Source organism: Micromys minutus, assembly GCF_963924665.1.
Source record: "Micromys minutus genome assembly, chromosome: 11".
NCBI lineage: Eukaryota > Metazoa > Chordata > Mammalia > Rodentia > Muridae > Micromys > Micromys minutus.
The window spans coordinates 24,324,550-24,349,076 of record NC_137980.1 but is presented as its reverse complement, the minus strand read 5'-3'; the positions used below and the strand labels follow the sequence as shown (position 1 = coordinate 24,349,076).

The window sequence follows — 24,527 nt, the reverse complement described above, 5'->3', positions numbered from 1 at the left end:
CGGGAAAAGGTCTGCAGCTTCTGGGACCCAGGGCGCTGAGACCTGTTTAGAGCCAGGTGCTTCAGCGGGACCCCGGGATGGCCTTCGGCGTCGCCTTCATGTCTCTCAGCTCCAGCGACACTGCACGGGAGGACAGCCCGGGCCTCGCCCTGCGCGGTCCCCGAGGCCCGGGCGCGCGGCGTGTGCGGGGCGAGCGGGCGGGCGGGCGCGGGAGGGACGCCGCAGCTTGGCTCCCGCAGGCGCCCATGGCCCCGCCGCGCCCGCCCCGCCTGCTGCCCGCGCTGCGCGCCCTGCTCTACTGGTCCCTGGTGTACGGCTACTGCGGGCTGTGCGCCTCCGTCCACCTGCTCAAACTTTTGTGGAGCATCGGTAGGGCTCCGGCGCAGACCTTCCGCCGGCCGGCCCGAGCCACCCCTCCCGCGTGCCTGAACGACCCCTCTTTGGGGACCCACTGCTACGTGCGCATCAAGGTGAAGGCAAGCGTGGGCCTGGAGACGGGGGAGGGAGAGGGACGCGGGTGGAAGCTGTGGAAGCCCCGGTGCCTAGGGCGCCGGGCCGATTATTCGGAGATGCGTCCCCAACAGCTGCGGGCACCCGGAGGACCCCGGGGGGGGGGGGGGGGGAAGAACCTGGCCAGGGGTTGTTCCGCCGCCGGTCAGGATCGTGGCTTTCGGCTTTCGACTCCCTCCTTAACCTGTGTGTGTTGGGGGTGGGGGGCGTATTTCAGAATGTTGAATTTCTCTAACCGGATCCTCCTGCTGAAGCAACTCAGTAATTCTGCTCCCTTTCCGACTGCAAGGAGAAGCTGTCTCCTGTCACCTTTTTTTGCCTTTTAGGGCTCAGATCAGCTGCACAGTAATGCTCCTGGCGATGCCCTGCTGTACAGATTTTTGAGATGGAGCGAATGGACAGTTCTTTGGAAAGTCATTTCTAATCTCAGATGACCTAGGCAGCACTAAACGATAAGAAACGGTTTGTGTTTGTGAGGAAGGAAGCAGGTGCAAGAAGTCAGGAATAAAAGAAAATGGAACACAAAGTAGGTGACCACTTCCTAATAGCTTTATTCGCCGTGCTTTTAAATAAGTGTCAACCATGCCAACAGATTTTCGTTGTCCGTGCTCGTCCCAGCTTCTGTCACAGCCCACAGACGTTCTATTTCCTGATGCCAGGTGGTGGAGTGATACAGTCTCCGTGACGACCTACAGTCTGACTCACAAGCCTTTCAAAGGCAGCATACAAGGAGATATTTGTGTTACTGAGTCCTGACGTTTTTATCAGCAGCTAAACTCACCAGCAACTGGGATTCAGAAAGGCAAGAGGAGCCTGAAAGTGATGTAAGAATTAAGTACGTTCATGTTTTGAGAAGAATTAAAAGGAGGAGGAGGAGAGAAAGAGGAAGAAGAAGGAAAAAGAAGAAGAAGAAAAAAGAAGAAAAAGAACAAGAACAAGAAGAAGAACAAGAAGAAACCACAAAGGAAAAGAAAACACAGGTCAACAGACTTATAATTTAGTATATCATACTAATTATCAGCCTGGCATATACCCAGTGCGGTAAAATCTTTATTAAATCCAGTCTGTTGACCGTAGCATTTCATTTCCCAAGATTCACCATCACTAAAATAATTTTTAAAAAGATAACAGCAAAGTCACATTTGTTGACTCTGTCCAACTCAAGGATGAAACACAGCTTATGACTCTTTCCGAGTTCCTCAGAATGCCTTTTTCTCCCCAGCAGTGGAAGGAAAAAAAAACACACAGTGGTGACTCCGGTCACCTGGATACATCATTCCGCTTAACATCTGTTTATTTAGTTATATGGAGGTCGCACTGGCCACACCAGGCAAGGGCTCTACCACTGAGTTACATCCTTAGCTCTCCCAAGGACCTTCATGATTTAGATGACTTACTTGGGCCTCATTCCGGGGAAGGGATTGCAGCGCTGGGAATGAAGCTCAGGTCTCAAGCCTGAAAGGCAAGCACTTTGCCGCTGCTCTGCAGCCTCAGCCCTTGGGCCCATTTTCTCAAGTCAGGTGATGGAGTCGAGGGGAATGACATGCCAGACGCTCACATCTGAAGGCCAGAGACAAAGTCCATGCTCAGCTCTGACTTGTACTGTCTTTCATACTTCCGGGGATCTTGCTTTTCTCTCTTCCTTTCTTGCCTGTGTTCCCAAAGCCTTGGTGTCTGCAGTATTCTTTCTCTTGTTCCAGTTCTCTCCTTTTCCGGGGAGAATCATCTCCAGAATGCAGCTCTGGCACACTCCACTGTTAGAAATGCAGGTGTGATGGAGGGAACAGGCAGCAGAGAAGAGCATGTATGAAACACTTGAGATCGCAGTGTGGGAAGATGCCTAAAAATAAGAGAAGAGAAGGGGGTGTGAATTACACAAGTGATACCGCAGCTCTTGACGGGGTGACTGAGGGAAAAATGTGAGATAGACTTAGCAACACTGAAATTCAGATCAGAATTATTTATGTATCCTGCAGGGGATGAAATGTGACACCTCACTAAGACAAAAGCTACTTTGTAACATTGCTTCAGAAGCTCAAACTAGTCACATGGGCCTTGTCACATGGGCCTTGTAGCAGAGCAAGTAAGAGGGGTATTCTCAAGGGAATACCCACAGGGTGAATTGGTCTGTTTATCCTATTGATAATATGGTAAGTTAATATTTAGTGATTAAGTTAATACTTAGAATGTGTTTAGTGACAGGGCAGTACTAAATGTCTTAGTTTTGAGATGCCTGTTATCACATCTCCATCTCCTTCCAATGTCAGGACTCAGGGTTGAGATTTCACTATGTCGCTGCTGGAGAAAGAGGCAAACCCCTCATGCTGCTGCTTCACGGATTTCCAGAATTCTGGTAAACTTACCAACTAACTTGTTTCTTTTAACAGTTAGCATTCTGGCTTAGTTCGTTTGATGCTTCTGTAAGGAACAGGGTTTTTTTGTTGTTGTTGGTTGTGGTGGTGCTGGTGGTGTTTTTGTTGTTGTTTGTTTTTGGTTTTGTTTTGCTTTTGTTTTTTTGTTTTTGTTTTTGTTTTTGTTTTGTTTTGCTTAGTTCTGGAGGCTGGGAGGTCCAAGATCAAAATCTGGTGTGAGCTGCCATGTTGAATTATCACAAGATGGATGGTAGAAAGGCAGCAAACAACAGAGGGTAAATTTGAGGTTAATCCCATGAGGTCAGATTACTCATGACCTAACTCTATTATAACTGCTGTTAAATGTCATAGTTTTACAGGGGAAACATTCTAAGTATAGAACACATCATAGAATCCCTTTCTCAAAATGGCAGATCATTCCGCAGGGTGATAACTCCTGAAGTCACAGCAATACTTTCTCTCCTAATCTAAAAATATACACACATATATAATCATCCTAATTTTTTGAGACTGGCTGTTGCTGTGTAGCTCAGGCTAGCTGTCTTAGTTTGGGTTTTGTAGCTGTGAAGAGACACCATTACCAAGGCAACTCTTATCAAGAACATTTCATCGGAACTGGTTTGCAATTTCAGAGGTTTAGTCCATTATCATCTTGGTGGGAAGCATGGCAGAATCCATAGTGTTGGAAGAGCCACAGACAGCAGAAAAGGCTGTGTGTTACACTGGGCTTAGCGCCAAAGCCCACCTTCATAGTGTCACACTTCTTCCAGCAAGGCCACATTTCCTAATAGTGGCCAAGCATTCAAACACAAGAGTCTATGGGGGCCATACTATTCAAACCACCACACTGGTCTTGACCTCATAGCCCAGTCCTTCAGTCTCCCAAGTGCTAAACTTACAGGTGTGCACCACCACCCCTAACTCTGCTTTTTCCTCTGAAGATTAAAAAGGTCTTCTAATGTTTTAATTTTCCGAAATTCCGAGTTATAAAACATCTCCCGCAGAGTAACTGCTGTGGATAGAAGACAATCCTGGGGGAGGGAGAGAGACTGAACAAACTGTGGTCTTGGAGTATGTGGCAGGGAGCTTTAGTGTCAATTGTCATGGAGCAAAGAGAGGGAGCCCATACCCATTAGTGCATATGTATGTAGGCTCTATCAAAGGCATAGTTCTTTTTTTTTGTTGTTTTTGTTTTTGTTTTTTTAAGTAAAAAGAAAGCCTATAGCAAGACATTCTCAGATAGTGGTTACTATCTGAGCTTATTTGTGTGGTTAGGATAAAATACCAGAACAGAAATTTCCTTTCCACATTCTAGAGGCAAAGATGCTGAAGGCTGAGCCCTTGGAGATTCCATGTCTGTAAGGGCCTAGGACCTGACTTTAAAATGCTGTCTGGTTGCTTTGTCCTTCAGAGGGCCTACTGTCATATCCTTGTGTGATAGAAGGAAGAACAGGGAGAAGGGATTGCTTAACTCTCTTGAGTCCTTTGCTGGGTTTCGTTGTTAGTATCATACAGGAGAGCTCTGACCTCATGACACCCTTTAAAAGCCTTTGTCTTGATACTGTCATTTTGGCAAATTGCTTCAGTACATGAATTAAAAGATATTTACCCAGGCAATTGCAATTATGGAGGGAAACATTGCCGGTTTTCTGTCGATCCCAAAGGACCCGAGTGGAAATAGATGAAAGTAACATCCAATTATTAAGAAGATGTAGCATATATAAAAGAGATAGAAGATGCTGTGGTGAAAAGAGTTTTTTTTTTTTTTTCCATGGCAGATGATGTTAGGGAATAGATAAAAAAAATTCTCTGGGTGACTCAAATTGGCTAATGTTTGAATCTAGAGTTTGACTATTACAAGTCCTCACCTTCTTTGGAGCCTTAAAGACTTGTGTCCCCCAAAGTCCTGATTTTAAAATGCAGCTAACTCTGCAAGCTCTGGAGGTTCTAGTAAGAAAGCACAGCTTCCCTTATACTACTGACTGAGGAAAAGCCCTCCTCCAGGGCTTGTCTCTTCCACCCAGCATGAAGCTTCTGGAGCGAAGAAGGAAGAAGTAGATAGATACCACCCCACCCCACCCCACCCCACCCCACCCCACCCCAGCCAAGCATTCCAGCCACATCAATGCTAGTGACAAAAGAGGTGAGGTCTGTCACAGCCAGACTGCTCTCACAACCTCAAATGCATCTAGCTCTGTGATGAATATAAGGAATATCACCTTCACACAATTTAGTCATTATTTTATAAATGAAAGCAACTCTGTGGACAAGTGTCTTGAGAGTGTTGTTGTCCAAGAGAGATTGGCATGGAAGAAAAGAACTCGGGATGGCAAAGTGCTATCCACTACTTAATTCTGATAGTGCAAGAAACCTATAGATGAGAAGACTTTCCTACTTAAGGATTTCCACCCTGCTCTAGATTTAGCTGCCTGGATAAACATTTTCATCTGTTCTTCCATCTGGAGACAACCTAATTAAGAAGGAGGAAAAACTCCCAGTGCAATTTGCAACATGTATAGAGACTCAACCTCATGGAGTACATGATAGGGCCACTTACTATTATATGTTATTCCAAAGCATTCATCACATTTGCCCAGAGTAGCAAAGAGTGAATCCACTTATGACTGAAGGAATGTCCTGGTTGGTATCGTCAACTCAAAGAGAGAGCCTGAACTCAAGAATTGTTAAGATCAAATTACCCTCACATGTCGGTAAGGGATTTTCTTGATTGCTAATTGAGATAGGGAGGAGGTCCCAGCCCACTGTGGGCGGCACCATCATTAGGCCGATGGGCCTAGGCTAGATAAAGCCAGTTGACTATGTGAGAGGGAGTGAGCCTTTCTCCAAGGTTTCTGCTTCAGTTCCTGCCCTGACTTTCCTCAGTGGTAGACTGTTACCCGGAACCATAAGATGAAATAAACCATTTCCTCCCCCAAGTTGCTATGGTCAAAATGTTTTTATCACAATGAAAGAAAAGCCAAGTAGAATAAGAACCCTGTGTATCACTCACAATATTCCTGCAGAGACATTGTGAGAATAGAATCAAAGACCCTTTGTATGGCCTCAGAAAATACTCAAAAATCTGTCCCTGAGGGGCCTGGGAAGATGCTCAGGTATGAGGGCCGGGGGATCCAGCATCTCTCTGATCTCTGCAGGCACCTACACTTACATTGCAGACAGCTACACAGACACGAAAGTAAAGAAAAAAGAACACTTTACAGTTACTTTTAAAGCCCAGAAGCACCACGTAGTGTAATCTGTTGTCTAGATTTACCGCTGTCCCCCGAGACAGCTGAGAAGCTGTCTAGATTTACCGCTGTCCCCCGAGACAGCTGAGAAGCTGCAGTAGTTAACGTGCACTATCGGACGGGGCACAAAAGCAGTAGAGTCTGCATCTGCCGCCTTGAATCCAAAGGAAACATTAGGAACGATAATGCGCATTTGTGGGAACTTTAGCTAAATCAGCCCAAAATATGGCTGTTTGTCAAAGGATGTTTTTTCTCTCTCTCTCTCCCTCTACCTCAATTTGCATCTCTTTTAAAAATATTTCCAGCTGACCCAGGCAGTTTCTGTGAGTCACCTCTATCTCCAGCTGCCTGGAATGTTTGTGTCAACACTCACAGGCAGAGGCTCCTCTCGGCCTGAGCTCAGCACAGAGGGTGTAGTACTGTCACCAGTCCAGAGGACAGACAGGATGCCCCACACCTCAAAGTGCTGTGCCTGGGACACCAGGATCCTGAACTGTTTTAACAGAAATAATAATGGAAGAGGTTGTCTTGATGTTTGTTTTTCTGCATGATCTCTGCTATTGTCTGAAACTGTCCGAAAAGCTAGGTGTGATGACATGTGCCTGAGATCCCAGGGTGGGGGTGGGGGAACCGGGGGAGGGACAGGCCAAGACCTTTAAAGGAACCTGAGACCAGCTGGGTCTACAAGGTAGTACCAAAGAAAGAAAGTTAAGAGCACTGACTGCTCTTCCAGAGGTCCAGAGTTCAGTTCCCAGCAACCACATGGTGGCTCACAACCATCTGTAATGGGATCTGATGCCTTCTGGTGTGTCTCAGGATAGCAACAGTGTACTCATATACATAAATAAAATAAACAAATATTTTAAGAGGAAGAATGAAAGAAAGAAACAAAACAAACAAAACCACACTTCTTGTTTCAGTGTGTAAGGACTGTTTCTCTGATGTGTGACAGGGGCTATTTTTGTTTTGTTACTGAAGCCATTTCTGTTTTAGTTTATGGCTGAACTGTGAGTCAAATGAGTTACTATGTATGGACTGTAGAAAAGGAATCATTTAAAATTGTTCTTTAGGGACTGGGAGAGGCTGAGTAGGTGCTTTCTTTGTGAGCATGAAACCCTGAGTTCATGCTCTAGGATTGATGTAAAAGAGCCAGAACTACACTTAAAACACCAGCCATGCAGAGACAGACACCGGTCACATGGGATTCAATGACTATCCAGCCCAGCTAGTGGGAGACCCTGTCTCCAAATAAACAAACCAAGGTAGGGGCCACAGAGATGGCTCAGCAGTTCAGTGCTTTTGCTGCTCCTTCAGAGGACCTGAGTTTAGTTCCCATCACACATATTAGAGCACTCATAAGGACCTGTAACTCCAGCTCTAAGGGATCTGAAACCCTCTTCTAGACTTCACAAACACCTTAACTCATATGCACAATCCCCTAAACACACACACTCACACACACACTCACATACACTTATACACATACTCAATTTAAAGTAAATCTTTAAGCTATGTGTATACATGCATGCATATATATATATACTTACACACACATATATTTATGTACATACACATATATGTGTAAATATAGGTGCATGTATGCAAGTAAGCATGAATACTTGTGGAGTAGATGAAACAGGTGGCTAAGCCCATCTAAAATGTGAGCGTGTTAATGTATAAACAAGAGGGTTAATGAAAATGTAAATGTGTATGAATGTATCTGTGTACATATTGTTTGTGTAAAAGTTTTTCTTCTTTGAGTGTGACTTTCTTTTCTTGGTTCAATAAAAGTTAATCGCTCCAAACCTCCCTCTCACCTGCCCACAGAGAGGTAAGGTTTCTCAGCAAGAGAGAAAGTAAATCCTCTACTGAATTCACCACTGCTATACAGCATATGGAGGATGTACGTATATACGTATATGTCAGATGATACTGATTTGCTTAGGCAGTCTGCCAAACTGATGACATGTGGCATGCTCCAGGGCCCTGGAATGAGGGAGATGTTCCAGTCCCAGAAGTTTGGAGGGAAGAGTCCAACTTCCAAATTTAGATTAGAGAATTGATCTCGCTGGGGCCTCCAAATGTTAATTCCACAGATGGGAGGTGAAAGACTACCAATACAAGTCATGCCTAAATTACTTAAAGCAAGCTTTTCCTTTTATTCATGTACATGGGCTGTTTCTCCCAAGGTGAGGCTCAAGGGATCAGCGTTGGATATGGAGAAGATACGGTATTTTATATTGCAGAATTAGAAAGTTTCCAAATGGGGATTTGGCAGGCAACTAGGGGACATACTAGGAGCAGAATATAAACAGAATATGTCGGCCATAACAATCTCCTGAAACAAACACATGGTACAAGGTGGTCATAGTAAAGTAATCTTAACAAGGTGGTCAGATCAAGTTTTTTAAACAAAGGCAGGGTTGCCAGTTCCTGGAACAGGCATTTCAGAATAAGCTGGAGGCATGATTATTCAAACACCAAAGAGGCAGAACTTTATTGAGAATAATGAATGATAAAGAGGGGTGAATTTGGCTTCAGATACAAAGCCAAGACATTATACATTAAAAATTGTAAAGCTAGAGCTCAGAAGAGCCGCTGCCCACACCCCTTCCTTTCTAGCCTCTGCTTCAGACCCTGCAGCCCCCACAATGTTGATACCTAAGAAGAATCAGATTGCCATCTATGAACTCCTTTTTAGGGAAGGTGTGATGGTTGCCAAAAAAGATGCCCAAACACCCCGAGCTGGCAGACAAGAGTGTGCTCAACCTTCAAGTCATGGAGGCCATGCAGTCTCTCAAGTCTTGAGGCTACGTGAAGGAGCAGTTTGCTTGGAGACATTTCTGCTGGTACCTTACGAATGAGAGTAACTGATAATGTCTCTGAGATTACCTGCACCTACCTCTGGAGATCATGTCTACCACCCTGCTCTGCAGCCATCCTCAGACTGAAGACTGAGGGGCCTGGGCCCAAAGGTTCAGAGAATGAGCCTCCCGCAAGATTCACAAGAGTGGAGGCAGACAGAGATACCTACTGAAAGAGTGCTGTGGCCCCTGGAGCTGACAAGAAAGTTGAGGCTGGGGCTGGCTCAGCAACCGAATTCCAGTTTAGAGGTGGCTTTAGTCATGGATGTGGTCAGCCACCTCAGTGAAGTTGGATATTATGTTGTATTGAATAAACTTTAAAGAAAAACAAAAACAAACAAAAATTTGTAAAGCTGACACCTTCCTGTGGCGTCACACCCTTGTTTTAAGGCACTGTCAATCCACATTGGAAGGTCCTTCCCTCTGCTGAGTGACAATCTGATCTGACACCCCTGTGTATGCCCTACCTCCGCAGTCCAAATATGTTTGCAGATGATAATTTCTCATTGGGTGTGTGTCAGCTAATGTTGCAGTACCTGCAGATGCTTTTTTTGGAGTCCTACAATACAAGTCAGTCACCCTGAAAATTTGGTATCTTCCTGTGTTATACCAAAAATAGCTTTGCTTCTTTGAGGAAGAAAAATACCTAAGTCTCTGTGTTTTTAATTAGTTACGTGGCTTTCTTATTAAGAGTGAGGGCTGGCTGGGATATCATAACCCCTGGAGCTAGAGTTACAGACAGTTGCCAGCTGCCCAGTGTGGGGCTGGGAACCAGACGTGTACCCTGCAAGAGCTGCTACTGTTCTCAGAGGCTGAGCTCTTTCTCCAACCCTCACACACTTGTCTTACATCATTATTTTATTGGATTCATTCAGTTTTAGTTGCGATCTTCAGACTCGTCCAAACCAGAATCTCAGCTGCTGAAATTACTAAAAACAAGATGCTGAGCTCTTTGAATGACCCCTTGTTGTGAATTCTGGAGACAGGATGGAGATGAGCTCCTAATGGTGATGGTCAGAGGCACTTCCTCACTGGGCTCTTTTTCCAGTCATAGCATACAACCATATTATATAATGAGATATAATGAGAAAATCTCTTAATAAGAGATTTTCCACTGTTGCTTTAATTTTTGAGACAGGGATTCAGGTAACCAGAGTTCACTATGTAGCTGAGGGTGACTACGAACTTCTTTTTTTAAAAATACTTTATTTATTTAATTTTATGTGTATAGATATACATTGGTGAAATATGTTTGCACTGCCTGCAGAAGCCAGAAGGGGGGGTCAGACTTCCTGGACCTGCACCCACAAGCAGTTTTTTAATATAAAATTAATTTATATGTATGGCTGTTTTGCCTGCACACATACACACACATATGAGCACCTGATGTTAGATTCCCTGGAATGAGAGTTAAGAGCCACCATACGGGTGCAGAGAACAACACCCAGGACCTCTAGAAGAGCAACCCATGATTTAACCACTGAGCCATCTCTCCAGCCCTGTCACTTCTTTAACAAGTAATTTCTGATAGTTTTCCACTTAGGAAGCCTTAACTGTCCAGGTTTGCTAGTTGGTTTATGAGGAGGCATGTCACTATGTTGACCCATCAGAATGGCCTCAAATCTCTGAGTAAGCTGGTTCCTGTCAGTGTCTGAGGAGTGCAGTGCCTTTCTCCATGCCTTTTAATGCCATTCTTGATATGAGTTAACATTTATTTATGTATGTTTGTGTGCATGTGTGTGACATGGTACATGCATGGAGGGGAGAGAAAAAATATGACAATGGGTGTCTCTTCTTGCCACATATGTTCTCAGGATCAACCTCGGTTAGTTAGGCTTGCTGTGGAAAGCAGTTCTAACCACTGAGATATCTCCCTAGGCCAATGTTCTTAATGTTTGTTTTTCCCTTGAGGTATTCTTGGCGTCATCAACTGAGAGAATTTAAAAGTGAATACAGAGTCGTTGCACTGGATTTGAGAGGTTATGGAGAGTCCGATGCCCCTACTCATCAAGAGAGTTACAAGCTGGACTGTCTAATCGCAGACATAAAGGATGTTTTGGACTCTTTAGGTAGATTTGTCTTTTTAAAAAGTGTGTGTGTGTGTGTGTGTGTGTGTGTGTGTGTGTGTGTGTGTGTGTGTGTGTGTGGTGTATGAATGTATGTACAAATATGTATGGAGGTACCTGCAGAGTTCAGAAGAAATCATTGCCTTCTCCCAGCAGCCAGCTCCTCCCCATCACTATCTATCAGTTGCTAGTAGCTCTTCATAATGGATACAGCCACATTGGCCACTCCATCCAAAGTACTTTTGTTGGGTGGACTGTGTGCAGGCACCCACAGCTGCAGTGTTCATAAGTGCAGTGGCTGTGCCACGTCTAGAGGGCAGTATTCTACCGGGTGGCTCTCCATCCTCCAGCATTCATACTCTTTCAGTCCCTCTTCCTTGATATTTCCTGAGCCCTGGGAGAAGAGGGATTGACATAAAAGTCCCATTTAGCACTGAGTACTCAACAGTCACCTATTCTCAGTGCTTGGCACAGCATCTAAAGTACAAACAAGAAGTAACGGACTAAATAGCTTGTTTTTTTTCTTGAGACAATATCTTATGTAAGCCAGGCTGGCTTTGGACTCCTGCTTCTGTCATCCAAGTACTGGGATTATAAATTTGAGCTACAGGCCCTGTTCAATAAATATTTTTAAAGTGTATAACTTATCAGGGATATCTGGTAAGATAGTGATAAATAGTTTTAGAAATGTAACTGTTTTATGTGAGATAATGACTTCACCTGTTTCTTTACAATGACATCAATGTGTTTTTCTTGGTTATAGGATATAGCAAATGTGTCCTGATTGGCCATGACTGGGGAGGCATGATTGCCTGGTTAATTGCTGTCTGCTACCCTGAGATGATAATGAAGCTCATTGTTATTAACTTCCCACATCCAAGTGTGTTTACAGGTGAGTCTAAACTTTTACTAAGCCACTTCTGCCAATGTTATAATTCTTTTAAGCCCAGATCTCAGGGTCCCTATAGACCACCAAAGACCACCAGAAATTTAACTCATATGCAAAAGCAAATAGTTTTTATTCAGGCTTGAGCTCAGACCCTTCAACCTCTCCAACACAGTGGATCCCAAAATAGAAGGTACTGAGTTGGTACAAGCCTTCCCTTTTTATCATGGTTGCAGCATAGTAAAGGACTTTTCAACTTGACATATTTGGTTGACCTTTGCTTGGTATATCTCTACTGGTTCATAATGATTTCAGCTTAGTATGAACAATAGTTGCTAGCTTAATCAATCTATTTTGAGACATTAGGTACTTTTCCCTAAGAACTGATTGGTTGTTGCTAAGGGTATAGTAGCTATTTGTTTAGCAGGATTGTGGTTGTTGCCAGGGGGACATGATTCCTGGGACAAATTGGAGGTTTTCCAGTAGCTGAATTCATTCTAAGGGCAAGTTAATCATAAAATGGAATCTGAAAGCAAAATGTGATTTGCAATGTTAAGTTGAGTCCTTCAAATTTACCATCACCATTGACACTTTGGATTCAAACCAGCAAAATTTGGTTAGCACAATCTTTTAAAAGTTAAATAAAATCTTGGTATGGTCAGTGGTCATATCTGTAGTCTGAGTACTTGGAAGGTCAAACAGGAGAGTTGGGAGTTCAAAGCCAACCTGAGCTCCACAGTGAGACTGGGACTCAAGAATAGTTGGATAGATAGATAGATAAATAGATAGATAGATAGATAATAAATAAATGTAACCAATTAAACAAAGATAGTACATGATACATAGTGTTAGATAGCTTAATTTGTTGGGTTTTTTTTTTTTTTTTTTTTTTTGATAGTGCCTTACTTTGTAGCCCAGGCTAACCGGAGCTTTCAATATTCCTGCCTCATCCTCCCAAGTGCTAGGATTGAAGGCAATTTCCATCAAGCCCAGGCCTTACTGTGTGTGTTTATGTATATGTGCTAATAATGTGTGTGAATGTGTATGTGTATGTGAATATGCTCATGCATGTGTGTAATTGTGCGTATGTGTATGTGTTCTGTGTGTGTGTGTGTGTGTGTGTGTGTGTGTGTGTGTGTGTTGTGAATTAATCCCGTTCTCTATAATTGCTAGTGAGGCACTCTACCACTGAGCCACACACTACCAGCCTAATACTTTGATTTTAAAACTTCCTGAAGAAAAAAAAAACTAAGAAAATTTAGCTTCATATTTGGTTATGTAATTTTATTCTTTTTTGGACACATTTCACTTAACTTGGATAGGGAGAAGAGGGAGGAAATCTGGTGGTAGTGCTTTGAAAATTATAAATTCTGGCAGAAATTAATTCTCTTCTTTTCTGAGACCTTTAGCTATTGAACACAATAGTAGTCTTTAGAGCAGTAATCCTCAACTCTTTGAACTCAGGAATTCTTTATGCTCTTAAAATTATTAAAGACCCTGAGGAGACTTGATTATATATGTTATACCTATAAGTAATCATGACTTAGGAAATTAAAATTGGGATATTTTAAATATATTTATATGTATCCATTCATTTTAAAAACCTATTACATGTTCACAATAACACTGAATTTTGATGAAAACTAACTAGAATAAACAAAAGTATTAACTGCACTAAATCAGTTTTAGTAAAAAGGAATATTTCACATTTTATAAATCTCTCATTCTGGCATAGCAAAAGGCAGCTGGGTTCTTCTCTCTGCTTTTGCCTTCAATCTGTCGCAATACGTTCTTAAAACAGGAGTGTGAGAAGAGATCTGGCCTCACACGAATCTGTCTTAGGAAAAGGACGAGTATTTTCATATTCCTATCTTTCCCCTCTACCCAGCCAGGGACCACGCCCACGCCCAAGTTCATGACCAGTTCTTCTTTATTGGTTGTTGTTACACATACATGTGAATGAATAAATATATAAACACAAGCACTGAGTCTGTTGAGTGTTGCCATGTATATGTTTCTAGGGCTGACTAGTTGGCGTTAGATCATGGGACTTATCCCCAGAGAAAATTAACTCTCTCTGAGCAGTTGTAGCTCTTCATTGAAGGGTGAGGCCCCATGAGATTTCTCCTAACTAAACTGGGATGGCAACTGTTGGAATTGTTCAGGTCTTGTGAGGTTCGCATATTGTTGAGATCTCATGGGTGTAGCTTCCCTGTCATAGCTTGAAGGTAGAACATCACAGCAGACCTCCTGATACTCTCTCTGGCTCTCAAAAAACTTTCTATCCACCACTCTGCCTTCCCTAACATCTCTTGAGCCTTAGGTGCAGGAGCTGTATTGTAGATGTTATTACTTGGGACTGAGCATCTCAAGGTCTATTTGTTCTCTGCGTTTTGACTAGTTGAGGCCTTTTGTAATGGTCTCCATCTTTGATGAGGTAAGAAGTGAGCCCTGTGCTTGTCTGTGGGTAAAAAGAATGCAGTTAGGAATTTCACTGGGTTGGGAAAGTGGCAGCGGTAGGCTCTCCTCTAAGATCCACAACCTCACTAGCCATGTGTATTTGGCTAGAAAAACTAGAGTGCTTTAATAACTAGCAGAGTAATCCAGGCTTCCTGCTCCCCAAGAAGTGAAATCTTCAAAGAGGGAAATTTTCTGTTCATTTGAAATACTATACATTTTCTAAACACTGGAAATACTGACCAAAATAAAAGAAAGGGGGTATATGGAAGCCTTGCTTGTGGGTTCTTTAATGGGATTGTCTAAAAGGGAAATGGGTGTAAGAAATTCTCTCAATAGTAACTACAGCTCTTGGATAATGTCTAACATAGCGCTTTGATTTCAGAGTACATACTGAGGCACCCTGCCCAGCTGTTGAGATCTAGCTTTTATTACTTCTTCCAAATACCACGATTCCCAGAATTTATGTTCTCAATTAATGATTTCAAGGTAAGTAATAATAATAATAATAATAATAATAATAATAATAATAATTCTTTATGATAAATATTTTAATGATAATCCATCTTTAAGAATGAAAAATGAAATAAAATAGTAAAACTTTAATTAGTAGGTTTAGTTATTGTTCAATTGTTGTGAGGAGACACCATGACTAAGGCAACTTATTGTTGAAGAATATTTGATTATACTGTGAGCCATGAAATTGTGTTATTAATAGGCAAAACCTGTTTTTACTTGTGATGTGGCTCAGCCCTTGCACACACATTTAATCCAACACCTTCCTGTTTATTGTAAACTGGATTAAAGTCAACCAACCATAGTTCAAAAAGGTGGAATAAGCAGCCAGTTGACAGGAAGTGATCATAGGAAAACAACATAGTAAGAAGAAGTCAGGAGGATGGATAGAGAGATGCACAGGAAGTAGAAGGGACGGAACATTCAGTTTGTAGGGTTTTTTGAGCCTGTGTGGGGAAGGAGGTTTACTCCATTTGGGATGTCAGCTGTAGAGAAAGGTCAGCTGGGTGCTTTCTTTGCCTCTGAACTAGCATGCTTTTCCCCAGAATATGGCTCCCAAGTCTTTATTAGCAAAATTGGACATTTGAGATTTTGTTTTTTAAAAAAAAAAAGTATAAAATACAGCATTGAATTGGGGACTCTTACAGCTTCAGAAACTCAGTCCATTGTCATCACAGCAGGGAGTAAGTGGCAGCAGGCAGGCAGGCTTGGTGCTGGAGCAATAGCTGAGAGCTTATATCTGATCCATAAGTTTCAGGCAGTGGGGTGGGGGCTGGTGTGGGCTTTTGAAACTTTAAAGCCCACCACACAATGGCACCTATTCCAACAAGGCCACACCTCCTAATCCTTCCCAAACAGTTCCACCAACTGGGCACCAAGCATTCAAACACATGAAGGTATAGAAGCCATTCTCATTCAAACCACATAGCAGGTTTAAAAGACCTTTTACCAGGCCTTTATCTTTGTATCTCATTGATATGTTTGAAAGCCTAGTTGTTTAGCTTTGTAGCTTGTTGTTACCATCTAGAATTTGAATCCAGTAACTTTCTCCTTTTGTTAAAGAATTAAAAAGCAGGGGGAAAAACTTTTGACAAGACAGGCATCAACAGAGAAATCAAACTCAGCAATCAAGAGCAAACATTAGCCCCTGAAGGTATTTATTGGGAATGAGGAAACACACACACAGCAGGAATACAGAGGGGAAAAAAAGACAGCTTGGGAAACCAAAACCCCCATCTTTCTGGAATGTTGGGGTTATTTAAGTCTCTGAAAGGTCTCCCTTCCATAATTTAGGGTAGGTCAGTTTGAAGACAGGCAGAATGACTGGTTGGCCCACATCTGGTGTTTTTAGCTGCTAGGTTTTTGTGTCCAGGCCGCAAGGTAAGAAGCAGCTAGCTAGCTTGGAAGTTCTGTTGTAAATATGTTGAGCAGGTCCATCAGCAAGGCAGGAGAAAAAGCCCTCAATTTAAACTTGATTTTTAAGACAAGTGGAGGGGGAGGGGGGATGGGAGCGGGATGGGGGATGGGAGCGGGATGGGGGAAGGGGATAACATCTCAAATGTAAATACAGAGAGTATCTAATAAAATAAAAGAAAAAGAAAAAAAAGAGTGACACAGAGGTATTGCAATAAAAAAAAGAAAGGAAAATAGTATTTTGCAAAAATAAAAATAAGCTTAATTTTTAAAATTTAAGTTTAATTTTTCAGGCTGTTTTAAATTTCTGGGCTCAAAAAAACCTTCTGCCTCATCCTCTGGGGAGCTAAGACTGGGGAGTCCTACCAACACACTGGACTGTTAAAATTTTTAAAAATTGGTTCAAATCTCTTGTTTCTTTGCTTTTCTTTTAAAAGGGGGCACAGTGGCACATAGCTGTAATCCCAGCACTCAGGAGGCAGAGGCAGAAAGATTTCCACAAACCTGAGCCCAGCCTGGCCTACACACCGAGTGCCAGACTAGCCAGATGCTGTCTTGATAAACAAACAAGCAAATAAAATTGAAGCAATTAAGTTGCCTCCTCTGAGAGAGGACACACTCCCTCCCTAGCTGCTTCAGTGTGGTACCAGGCTTTCCCTGTGTTAGAGATGCTGGTCTAGAGGCTGTTCAGGTTTTAACTTGACGAAGATTTTTCAAAGGAGATCGTGTGTATTTCCTCATGTGTCCTCTCAGTTAAATCGGTTGTGTCTGGCTGTCTCCATTCTAGTGACATTGGGCTCCTGAGCTGTTAGTCCAGCCACCGTTTCCTGTCACTATGTCAGGTTTATGTTGTTATATAAGGTTCATTATTTTAGCACAGTCTGCAAAAAAATGGTGGTTTTCTAATAACGTCATTCTTTCTGCTTTTGATCAACTGGGATTTTTTTTTTTTTTTTTTTTTTTTTGCACACCTTCTTTTTTGGTGGTTAAGTACAAAATGACAGTATAATTGTTTTGTGTGATGAGTATATATTTGATATGACAATATAAAGCAGTCATTATTGTTTTTGAGGCCCCCATTATTCCATACCAGCCAAGTGGGAGCCCCTGCAGCTTGGCTTCTGTTTTGTTGTTGTGTAATCCTTTAAAATGATAATATTTAGTGTTTTACTTGTGAACCTGTTACTTCCTGTCCCGCTCTGGAAGCATTCATTTATTCAAGGAACTCACTTATCTTAGTGGGAAAGGGTGTTTAGAGACCACAGTTTGAATGTCAAGGTGATCATTGTTATGGGGTTTCTAGATGCTTCCATCATACACAATCTGTATACAGTTTTTAGAAAGAATAAATGATTCGTGAACTCTTACTTGTATTTCCAAAACAGGCTTAAGGCAGGATTAACTTCTTTGATATTATATAAAACATTTGTAGCATTCCATATCAGGACTTAAACAGAGCATACTCAGAGCAAGACTGAGTCTGTCTGGTCTGTCTGTCTGTCCACCCTCTGCCCTCCCTCTCTCATAGGAGACCATTTTACTTACTGTCGTTTATCTCTCTCTCTCTCTTTTTTTTTTTTGTAAAACACAACGTAGCCTGTAATGTGTACATGTGTCTGTGTAAACAGTTGTAAACTTGTATATGATGTAGCATTTCAAGAGGAGACCAACTGTTTTTGACTTAAATTATATGGTAGATCATTTGTATTGATTAATGTATGTTGAAGCAACCCTGACACTTTTGGATGAATCCAAAGGGATGGATAATCTTTTGGATGTGTTGCTAAAATTCTGTTTAAAAATATTTATTCTTTTTGAGCCTGTGTTAGTAATATTGGCTTATAATTATCTTTATCTCAGGACTTTGTCAGGTTTTGATATAAATAAAATATAATAAATGAAAGTAAAAAAAAAAGAGGAGATCAAGGGTAAGATCACAAGGAAATACAGGGAAAGGACTCAGCACTCACAAACAGGATATAAAGTTAATTGTTTCTCTAATTTCAACCAAGTCATAGGGGTCTTTTTTTCTTGAGATGATAATTTAATAATATTTCTCCCTTCTCTCTCCTCACTGAAAAATCTTCCCATATACTTCTCCCCACTCTTCTTGAAATCCTTAGCCTCTTTTTTCACTATTATGTGTGTATATACATATATATTCCTACATATAACCTATTCACTACATATAATATTATTGTTCGTATGTATTCAGGGCTAACTATTGGCACTGGATAACCAATTCATGTGCTTTTCCTCAGGGACAGCCACCTCTCCTGTCCCCACCTTTCCTCTGATGCCTAGAGTTCTTTTTGTAGTTGAGGCCCCGTGGATTTTTCTCCATCTGCTGTGCTGTGCCCATCAGGGTTAGCCTGGGTGCTGTGCCCATTGGTGTTAGCCTGGTTCAGCTCATGTTCTGGAGATTATGTTGGTGAGACTTATGGGTGCAGCTTCCGACATTACTGGGAGACACAGTCTCGCAGTAAACTCCCTGATCCTCTGGCCCCTAAAATCTTTCTGCCCCCTCTTCCGAACTGTCCTTGTCACTGAGCCTTGGATGTGGAAATATTTTGTAGATGTGTCCACTGGGACTGGGCTCCATAATTCTGCATTTTGATTGGTTGTAACTTTCTGCAGTGGTTTCCATCTGTTGCAAAGAGAAATTTCCTTTAAGGCATGAAGACTATACTTACCTGCAGGCATAAGGACAAATATTTATATATTGTTGTTAGGGACTATGCTGGTTTAATAAAGTAGAAGTTATAGATTCTCCTCTAACAGCCATGACTTCACCAGCACTGAGTTAGCTAGGTTTCCAGTCCCAGCCATGGTATCCCTCTTGTTGAACCCATCTTAAGTCCACTTGGAGAGCAGTTGGTGACCAGCAAGCAGGGTGTGAGTGACATTATTGGGCCCTTACTTAGTATTAGCTTGTCACCCTGATCCTTTGTGTGCTTCATAGGTATCATTGCTGGGTTGGACTGTTGGTGGCTTCCCTCCTTTGGAAGCTTGCATGGTACCAGAAGGCATCATGCAAGCTCATCCTCAAGGAAGGGCATTTGGGTCAGGTTCTGGCCTAGGGATCTCTGAATCCTGTTTCTGAAGTACTGGTGTCTTCTGCACTAAAGATTTACCTTTCATCCTCTGGGGCAACCAATAGCCTGAGTAATTTGGGGATCTCTTAGAGAACCTTGGGCAACAATTTGAAAGTGGGCTTCTTGCATCTGGTATTAGGATTTTTGTGAGGTGGTTGGTCCTTGACCCTTAGAGGGAGCATTGTCAATTCAAATCCAAGTATATGTATGTGTATTTATACGAAGGATTATATGTACTATGGGGTTTTTGGTGTTTGGGCATCTTTTCCAAACATCCTTATTGTTGTTTGATCCACCTCCTTCTTCTGTACTGACCTCCCTTCCTCTCCCTAAAAAACACCTCCTGTTTCATTTCCCAGTCAGATCACACATACCCTGCCATTCCCTTCTCTATTGCTCAGTGACTCCCCTATCCCAGCGATGGTCCTGTTTTCTTCCCCTTGTTTCTACAGCTACTACACCATATACATTCACACCCGATGATTTGGAGCTAGGAGCTTCCAATAAGAGAACATGAGATGTTTGTTTTTCAGGGTCTGAGTTACCTCGCTCAATATTACTTTTCTTTTTCTAGTTCTGTTGGCTCCCCCCACCCTGTGTGTGTGTGTGTGTGTTTGTGTGTGTGTGTGTGTGTGTGTGTGTGTGTGTTGAAAAAGTACATAAAAATTCAATTGATAATGGGCATCTAAAACCTTAACCAAAGCTCCAGGGCTTCAGAATGTCCATTGTAACTATGTAGAAGTTCACCAAAATACATAGTTTGAGGAGGAAAGAGTGCTTGTAGTGGCTTCCTTAATCTAGCTGGTGATCCTTTTATTTTTGCGTTTATTACAATAAAGTGATTCCTTACCCTTATACCCAGTGGGCAGTAGACAGTAGACACTAATATCTACCCTAGTGTTCTGTTCCTTTTGTTCTTTTTTTCACCCAGTAATGTAGCCTAACAATCGCTTCAGGTAAGCATATAGAAATAGTCTCTATTTTTACATGTGGTACTCAGGGCACTTTGTACAGCCAAGTGTGACTGAGCTGGAATGTATTCAGTAAGCACTCAGTTGATGGGCACCGGTCATTTTCAGTTACAAACACTATAATTAGTCACCTCATGTTTATGCCATTTCACATTCTTGCACATGTATTTTTGTGTAGAAGGACTCACGTGTGAAAAGCCACTCCATGTTTATTAGTTGTGTGTAGGGTGGTGTGAAAGTGAAAGAAGAATTTTCACTGGTCAGCTCTCTTCCTATATCAGATGTGTCCTGGGACTCGAACCAAGGTCCTTGTGTTTGGCAGCAAGTGCCTTTACCTCTGAACTACCTCAGGAGCCTCTAGGACTCACATTGTAAACACATAGGACAATGGCTCTGAACAGGTTGTCTGTGTGTTGGGAAATGATGGTGTAGAGCAATGCTCTATGAAACAAGGACGGAACACGGGGCAATTTAAAAGCTCGAGGTGGGGATTTTAAAGCCAAGGAACAAAACCGACTGGAAAACACCGGCAGAAGTGGTAAGGGCACTAACAGCTGTCTCCCCCATACTCCCACCTCTCTTAGGAGACTTCTGGGAACCGAGGTATGAACTGGGCTGGGAAGTGAAGTGTGTGCGGCTATGGTTTGAATAACTTTGGAAAAAGGATTTTTCTGGTCACTAAATAGTAGCTGAAATGTGAAAGAAGGGTTTGGCAGGGGAAACTACCTGGTAGGGTCTTAGAGACTGCAAATCAACTACCATATTCCCCACGTCAGCTACCATAGTCCCACATCAGCTACCATATCCCCACATTAACTACTATACCATCCTCCCCCATGATCTGAAACAAGGCTCATGAAATCCAGCATGACCTTGACTGAACTGGGGTGTAAAAAAGATGATCTTGGCTTCTGATCCTCTTGACTTTACTTCCAAAGTGCTGGGATGACAGGCATGTGCTACCCTGCTCAGTTTAAACATTAGGCTTCAAACCACAGTTTTGTGTGTGCTAGTTTTGTGTGTGCTCCAACTGTCAGCGTCCAGCTTCCTTTAAAGTGAGTTTACTATCAGATAGCTGCAATTTTAAATTATCCTCTTTTGCTTACTAGGCCTTGAAACACCTGTTTACCAGTCGGAGCACTGGCATTGGAAGGAAAGGACGCCAGCTGACAACAGAAGACCTAGAAGCTTATGTTTATGTCTTTTCTCAGCCTGGAGCACTAAGTGGTCCAATTAACCATTATCGAAACATCTTCAGGTCAGTATAGTTTCTGTTGGTCAAGTAAAATACTTCAATCTAAAGAGGCAATACCTTGTTATTTTAAATTAAGTTTATCACTTATTTAGAATGTCACACACCTCTCCCCCCAGACTCATCATATTCTGTGTGTTCATGCACATATGTGTATGTGTGCATGTGTTTTGTGCATGTGCATATATGCATGTGTGTATGCATGCCTCTGTGTGTGCATATGCATTTGTGTGTATGAGTGTTTCTATATGTGTTTGTACATATACATGTGTGCTTGTGTGTATGTGCATGTATGTGCATCTGTGCCTGTATATCTCTGTGGATGTCTCTGTGTGGGTGTATCTGTGTGCATGTGCATCTGTCTGTATGTGTGTGCATGTGTGTGTGTCTGTGTGTGCACACAAATGTGTATGTGTGTGTCTCTGTATCCGTGTGCACACATATGTGCATATGTGTGTGTCTATGTGTGTCTCTGTCTGTGTGTCTGCATGTGTGCCTGCATGTGTGTGTGTCCTTGTGTCTGTGTGTGTGTTTGTGTGTGTGGCGATGTGCCCATACTACACAGTGCCTATGTGGCAGTCAGAGAGGACAACTTGGTGTCAAGCCTTCACTTTCTAGCACTTTGTGTAAAGCAAAGTCTCTTTTGTTTTTCTGCTACACGCCCCAGATTAACTGACCGGCAAGCTTCCAGGGGCTGTCCTGTTTCTGCCTCCCATCTCTCAGGAGTGCTGGGACTATAAATATTTACACTCCTTGTGTGCCTTTGCATGAGTTCCGTAAGACTCGAACTCAGGTCCTCATAGTCGTGTAGCCAGCACGGAGCCATCTTCCAGATCCAATCTTAATAAGTTTCTTTCATAGAAAATTTAAAACATAAACATTGGAGAATACAAGGTCCCCATGTGACCACCGCATGTTTTATCCATAATTCTAGTCTCTTATTCTTTCCTTTTGAGTAGATTAATTTTTATTATATTGTAATGATCATGTATTAACTCAAGACACATGCTTAAGAACATCACATGTCCTGGATTGCCAGCACTCAAGGTACAGTGCTGGGCAAAACAAGACAAGGATCCTGATCTCATAAACCTTGGCAGAGGAAACAGACATTAAGTTAATAACCGGTCATTAATCCATGGTTACAAACCTACAGAGAGGCTTTGGAAGAAACAGCAGGCCAGGGAGAGTGGACAGGAACGGGAAATGGCAGGGACTAAAGCTGTGTGGGAAGATGGGGGTGTGACTTCATGCTGCACAGTTAAGGCTGGTGTGGCAGAAGTCTGGGTTGGGAAGACAGGAAAAGTGTGGCACTAGGGGGAAAAGATTCGAATATTTTTAGTATCTTTAAACCAGTATGCAGAATAAAATTTAAAAGGACCAATTCAAAAGGAGTCAGAGAAAGAGGGGAAAGGCAAAGAAACGGAAATGAACAAAGACAATGGTAGCAGCCAGGGATAGTGATGCCAGCAATGGGAAGACCAAGGAATGAGGATCACGAATTCAAGGCCAACCTGGGCTCCACAGTAAAATCCTGCCTAAACAAACGAACCATTCACTAAGTCAGTGTCTTGGTTTCTTTACTGCTGTGTGATTCAACACTCATGCACGCCATTTAAGGGGAAAGGGTTTGTCTTAGCTCACAGTCACAGGTTATAGAGATGATAATCACGACCAGAAAGTCAAGGATTCAAGATCCCACCCCCACCCCAAGAAAAGTGTGTTTTAAGTGGCTGTAGGAGGAAAAGCAAATTTACCTTTCTGCCCCTTCTGAAGGTTTTTGCTTTGTTTTTAACTCTACTTGTTCACTAGGAATACTTGCACCTCCAGAAGAAAACACTGTGAACTCCCAGAGACACACAGTCAGCGAATGCCAAATTCCCTTGAACAAACTTCAGTTTTGTAAAGGCTAAATACAATTGGGTTTGTGTGTGCTGTAGGTGTGTGTGGGTGTGAGTGAGTGAGTGTGGAGGACTACACAGGGTGCTGCTCCCAGCAGCCATGCACCTTGCTTACTGAGGTGTTTCTTACCGGGAAGCAGGGGCTTGATGATTACACCAGGCTGGCCGGTCAGGAGACCCAAGAGACCTTCCTGCCCTGGCTCTGCAGACTCTAGTGCAGGCTACCCCCCTCTGCTTTTCACCTGGTGCTAGAGATCCAAGTTGGTTCTTTATTGAAAATGGCTGTGACATGGTAATTTCAATGAAGAGTTGCCTTGGGTCTGGTTAGAGCAGAATTATCAGGTTCCTTTATTGTTTTCCTCCTTTAGGTGCTTATTCATTTTTTTTTAGATGGGGGTCTCAATTTTTGGCCCCTGCTGTCCTGAAATTCTGTGCAGCCCAGGCTAGCCTGGACCCTGCAGTGATGGCCTGCCATTACATCTCGAGTTCTGTTCACTAACACACTCAGAATGTTGGAACAGTTTTAGTGCCCAATGCAGCACTTCACAATTAGTTTTCATTTCCACTTCCCAAGGGAGCTTCTCAAACATTTCCTCCAGATTCACCCTCCCAAGAACCAAGTTCCAGCCCTTTAAGCAGAGATAGCATTATCTTCTGTGAGGAATGCACACCCTCCACTGAACGTTATGAAGAACAAGACTCAGATTTTCCCAGTGCTTTTCAAGCCTCTGTGTTTTGGTTTTACAGCTGCCTGCCTCTGAAGCATCACATGGTGACGACGCCGACCCTTCTTCTGTGGGGAGAGGAAGATGCGTTTATGGAGGTCGAGATGGCTGAGGTCACAAAGAGTTATGTTAAAAACTATTTCAGACTCACTATTTTGTCAGAAGGTAGCCACTGGCTTCAGCAAGACCAGCCTGATATAGTAAACAGACTGATTTGGGCATTCCTGAGGGAAGAAACAAGGAGAGACTGA

General features: G+C 42.6%; 1 protein-coding gene and 1 pseudogene across 2 annotated transcripts; both read left to right on the top strand.

Moving 5' to 3' along the window:
• Positions 1-245: 245 nt before the first annotated feature.
• On the top strand, positions 246-24,527 carry EPHX4 (epoxide hydrolase 4; the record flags this gene model as incomplete). The annotated part of the gene is made up of 7 exons (XM_080924874.1): positions 246-470; positions 2,778-2,863; positions 10,906-11,063; positions 11,824-11,952; positions 14,789-14,892; positions 21,508-21,656; positions 24,299-24,527. The coding sequence occupies 7 exons, from the start codon at positions 246-248 to the stop codon at positions 24,525-24,527; spliced, it is 1,080 nt and encodes a 359-aa protein (XP_080781000.1).
• Positions 8,782-9,281, top strand: LOC308426900 (small ribosomal subunit protein eS10-like; annotated as a pseudogene). Its single transcript has one exon. The product of its transcript is annotated as a small ribosomal subunit protein eS10-like (transcript).